The sequence below is a fragment of the Mirounga leonina genome, unplaced genomic scaffold (genome assembly GCF_011800145.1).
Source record: "Mirounga leonina isolate KUSES-001 unplaced genomic scaffold, KU_Mleo_1.0 Mir_201, whole genome shotgun sequence".
Lineage (NCBI taxonomy): Eukaryota > Metazoa > Chordata > Mammalia > Carnivora > Phocidae > Mirounga > Mirounga leonina.
The window spans coordinates 18,439,014-18,443,333 of NW_023270504.1; the positions used below are offsets into that span (position 1 = coordinate 18,439,014).

Consider the following 4,320-nt stretch of genomic DNA (forward strand, 5'->3'; position numbering starts at 1 on the left):
GAATTAGTTCATTATCAGGACAATGCCTTCAGAAAATGAGAGATAGCTACCCTTTTATTTTTGCTGCACTTTAGATCAGTGACATCCAGCCTAAGAGGGCTTTGGGGCACAGGATTGGACTCAAGACACAAAACTGGATGGGCAAGTTACGATGGAGCCAATTGAGGAAACAGAACTCAGGGCATCACTGAACATCTCTGCCCTGCTGAGCACTTGGAAAAAACGCAAAAGTTGCATATCACTGGGCACATATGCAATTGGTCCAGGACTGTTAGTTCAATCCTACTGGGGAAAAAAGTCTACATTAGAACCAGTTTATGAAGCGAAGTCCTTTGCTCATCCATCCATCAGGGGAGCAAGCGGAACACTTCAGCTCTGTCTGCACACCAGACCTGCCGTCAGGGCCAGGAGAGTGGATCGGAGAAGGAATTAGAAAGGCAAACACGTGTTTGTGGCAACTCCCTTTTCTGTGGACTTTTGCCCGGGTCTGGCCCCAAACCTAGGGCGGCCACGTCTGTAGCAGGGCACCATCCTGCTATAGCACTGTCTGGTCCAGGAGTGAGGGAAAACTGCCCACCCAGAGTAGATAATATCTGGAAGGAATGAGGATTTGGGAAAAGTCCCAGTGCTAGTTTAGGGCCAACCAGTCTCCACCTTCTCTGGCCCCCTCCCACTGCTTCCTCCCCTTTCAGCTGCTCTCTTCTTATAAAACCTCCACAGCCTTTCACAAACAGCCTGCAGGAGCCTCTCTCCCCTCTGCTGCCACAAAAGCCAGTGAGACCAACCCACGGGACACAGAGAGACCATGAAGAGCCTGCTCCTTCCCTGCCTTCTGGCTGCCTGGGCTATGGCAGCTCTGTGCTATGGTGAGAAACCTCTCTCCTGCCACTTCTCTAGGTTTTCTCTTCTGCCTCTGATTTCAGTTTATTTTGATTTTTTTTCCCTCCCTCCTCCTCTTCTCCCCCCTCTCTCTAATAGAATCTTAAAGTACCATCAATTTAACATTTCCCAAGCCCCATGGACACTGATTTGTCCCATCAAGTCTTCTTCACATCCGAAATATCCAGATTTCTGTAGGCAACTTAACAAGCAGGTCCTGTCTATGGTAAGTCACTATACACCTAGAAACTTTGCTGTTACAGAAAGAAGATACCAAATTCCCAGCCCCCTGAGTTCCCATTTTTGGGGATGTTTATTTATACTCTGTAACAATTTGGTTAAAGGTATTAGTGAAATCACTCACCTTTAAGAAAATCAGTTTTCACATGAAGTGTTAAGTTTAGCTCTCTGCAGGGACAGGACAATCTCATGAACTTCCTACATTTGTTCAGTGAATTAATTTAAAAATAGAGTTTCGGGGGCGCCTGGGTGGCTCAGTCCTTAAGCGTCTGCCTTCGGCTCAGGTCATGATCCCAGGGTCCTGGGATCGAGCCCCACATCAGGCTCCCTGCTCCGCGGGAAGCCTGCTTCTCCTTCTCCCACTCCCCCTGCTTGTGTTCCCTCTCTGGCTGTCTTTCTCTCTCTGTCCTATTTATTTGACCCTCTGTCAAATAAATAAAAACCTTAAAAAAAAAAAAAAGAGAGTTTCGCATTTAAAGAATCTCAGAGAAAAAACGGATTGTATAATTTCGATTGTCAAAAGATAAATTCCACCTGGTTTCTCTCCATTGTTAACTAGATCCGTGTCTGTTCAAAGCTTACGAAAGAAAAACTGAAGTAAGATTAGTTTCAATCTGTCTTACACTTCAGTTATCTGGATATTTAGATGCCCTTAAACCTCAATTGTATTAACAACCATTAGTACTTTTCTTCTGACTCTTGAAATTATTCACATGGTTTCTGTATCAGAGGATTTGGTGTTTTCATCTCCTTTTTAATTTTTGAAATAAAATCACTTGCTTACAAATACAAACCTCTTATTGCCAAATTTACCTACTATGCACAGGAAAGTGGTAGAAAGAAGAAAACTTTTGCTTTGGCACCAGCTCAGTTTTTCCTCTGAACTGGCTGCAGCCCAGTGGGAGTTGTCAGCTGGAGCCAGTGGTTTCTGTGGCTGCCAAGTTCATACAGGTTCCTAAGAGCCTTTAGGAACCTCTTTGAGACCTATCCTGGTAGAGCCCAGCTGACCATCTCCCCACACTGCCTGGAGGACCTGGGCTATTTTTTGGACCCTTCTGTCCCTTTCTCAACCCTGCTCTTGGGCAGGTCTCAAATGAATCAGAGAAGAAGCCTCTCTGGAAATCTGTGTGTAGCACTTAAATTATCTTATTTCACTAGCCTGAAGACCTCGTAGCCCTTGGGAACTTTTAACCAAGACCACTTTTAACTTTTAACCACTAGTTCCTTCAACAACAGAAAAAACTAAAGTGTAAAGATCTCTACACCAAGGACAGAGCTAGAGAAACAATTCATAAATCCTAATGCCTGAAATTTGTAATAATCACACTGCTCACTATATTCTTCACATCTTTTTGACTCTTCTCTCCTTCCTTCCCTAAATTTAGACCGTTGCCATGTGTGATAAATAACAATCAAATGAATCTTTTTTTATTCCAGAATCTCATGAAAGCATGGAATCCTATGAAATTAGTAAGTAAACATTTGACTTCCTTATTTAAATCTCATGCTTTAAAGAATCTCTCTTCCTATTCTTAAATTGACAAAATGGTAATATATGGTAATATAATATATATGACAAATGGCAAAGTAGGGAATTAGAGGCCTAGTCAGCTGGGAAACCACGGTCGTCAGCATGTGGAATGCTATTGAGTATCTGGACTTACAAAGACTGAGTATAGGAAGAAGTAACATACCACTCTCATTTTCAATTTGTTCATTATTTTCATAATATTTACACAGTATATTTCTGGTAATCTAAAGTTATGCTTTACAAGTCCTCAGGACAGAGAAAATTTCTCCTCACAGGAATTAAACACACACTGACCAGGAATACCAAATTGAGAAAGGCAAAGCAATTGCCCATAGGCGAAATAAAAAAAAATAACTGGGGCCTATGTAACAAATCTCTAAAAAAACATATACTGATTTCTTTTGATCAGGCAGTTTATGAAACCCGCTTTATCTTTCCCTCTGACTTTTGTAAGATCTCTAGTTACATGAAATGCATGAGTTAATGAGTTTTCAAATATACTTATGTCAGGGAATATTCATGGAAATATCTCCAACTACTGCTTTCCTAAAACTGCAATTTTTTATTTTTTCTTTTAAGATCCCTTCATTAACAGGAGAAATGCTAATACTTTTATATCCCCGCAACTGAGATGGAGAGCTAAAGCCCAAGAGAGGTGGGTAACAAAACTTGATGAGGGGAGGTAATTTTTCCCAATGTAGCATCCCTGATCTGAACAGAATGAGAAACCCGTTTTTTTAAATCATATGTATTATTTCTAATTGTATCCCCAAATCATAGAATTTAAAAAACAATATAGAGAAAACAACTGGATTTCAAGAAGACTAGCTTGTGAAAGACCCAGAAAGCAGAGGGAGGGAGAAGGGAAAGGAGGACAGAAAGAAAATTTCTATTTTCGCTAGAAAAAAGTCCCCATTCCACCTTTCCCCCTGTTAAGTACCTCTAATATTGGGGGATGAATGGGATCTCTCTCCTATATTTTCTTATTCTTTCTTTTTTTCCCCTTTTCCTTTTTTTTTTTTTTCCTACTCTATTTATGCTTCTCTTTTTCCCCTTTTTCCCACCCCCCCCCCCCCCACTTTCTAGGATCAGAGAAAGCATCAAGCCTGCCTATGAGATCAATCGGGAAGCTTGTGATGACTTCAGGCTTTGTGAACGCTATGCCATGGTTTATGGATACAACGCTGCCTACAATCGCTATTTCAGGCAGCGCCGAGGGGCCAAATGAGATTGGAAAAAGTCTCTTTCTTTCCAGAGTCTGGTGCCTGGTTTTATATTCCTTTGCAGTAGCATCATTGACCTACATAAACACATACGAATTGCTTCCTTCTTAAATGTTCTTGCCTGACTGCTACCCTCCTTCCTGGCCCCAGGTTGATAGGCAGTGAAAGAGCAATGTAGGGAAAGGTCAAGAGGGAGTTCAGATGTGTGATTATTACACAATAAACTGTTGGTTGGATACTTTCATTTTGTGAGTCTGATTTCTTCTGGAAAAAGTGCTGAGATATTTAAACCATGGCCCACCTAACCCAGAATAGGAAATTCTGTTAATCATATTCTAGTGTTGATTAGAAACATAATTACATAGAAAGAATGAAACTTAGAAGACATTCAGCCATAAGTTGTCTAGACTCTATCTTGGGATTGGTGAATGCCACCTATTATATGTT

At 41.2% G+C, this 4,320-nt stretch overlaps 1 protein-coding gene across 1 annotated transcript; it reads left to right on the forward strand.

Moving 5' to 3' along the window:
• Window positions 1-715: 715 nt before the first annotated feature.
• On the forward strand, window positions 716-4,117 carry MGP (matrix Gla protein). Its single transcript, XM_035028164.1, has 4 exons — window positions 716-866; window positions 2,557-2,589; window positions 3,230-3,305; window positions 3,737-4,117. Exons 1-4 carry the CDS (start codon window positions 806-808, stop codon window positions 3,876-3,878), a joined length of 312 nt encoding a protein of 103 aa, XP_034884055.1. The 5' UTR covers window positions 716-805; the 3' UTR covers window positions 3,879-4,117.
• Window positions 4,118-4,320: the final 203 nt, after the last annotated feature.

What these genes read in the sequence shown, in the direction of transcription:
- MGP (XM_035028164.1), top strand. Translation starts at nt 806, where the DNA reads ATGAAGAGCCTGCTCCTTCCCTGCCTTCTGGCTGCCTGGGCTATGGCA. An exon ending in TATGGCAGCTCTGTGCTATG is followed by an intron (nt 867 to 2,556) that starts GTGAGAAACCTC and finishes TTTTTATTCCAG; the next exon opens with AATCTCATGAAAGCATGGAA. An exon ending in CATGGAATCCTATGAAATTA is followed by an intron (nt 2,590 to 3,229) that starts GTAAGTAAACAT and finishes TTTTCTTTTAAG; the next exon opens with ATCCCTTCATTAACAGGAGA.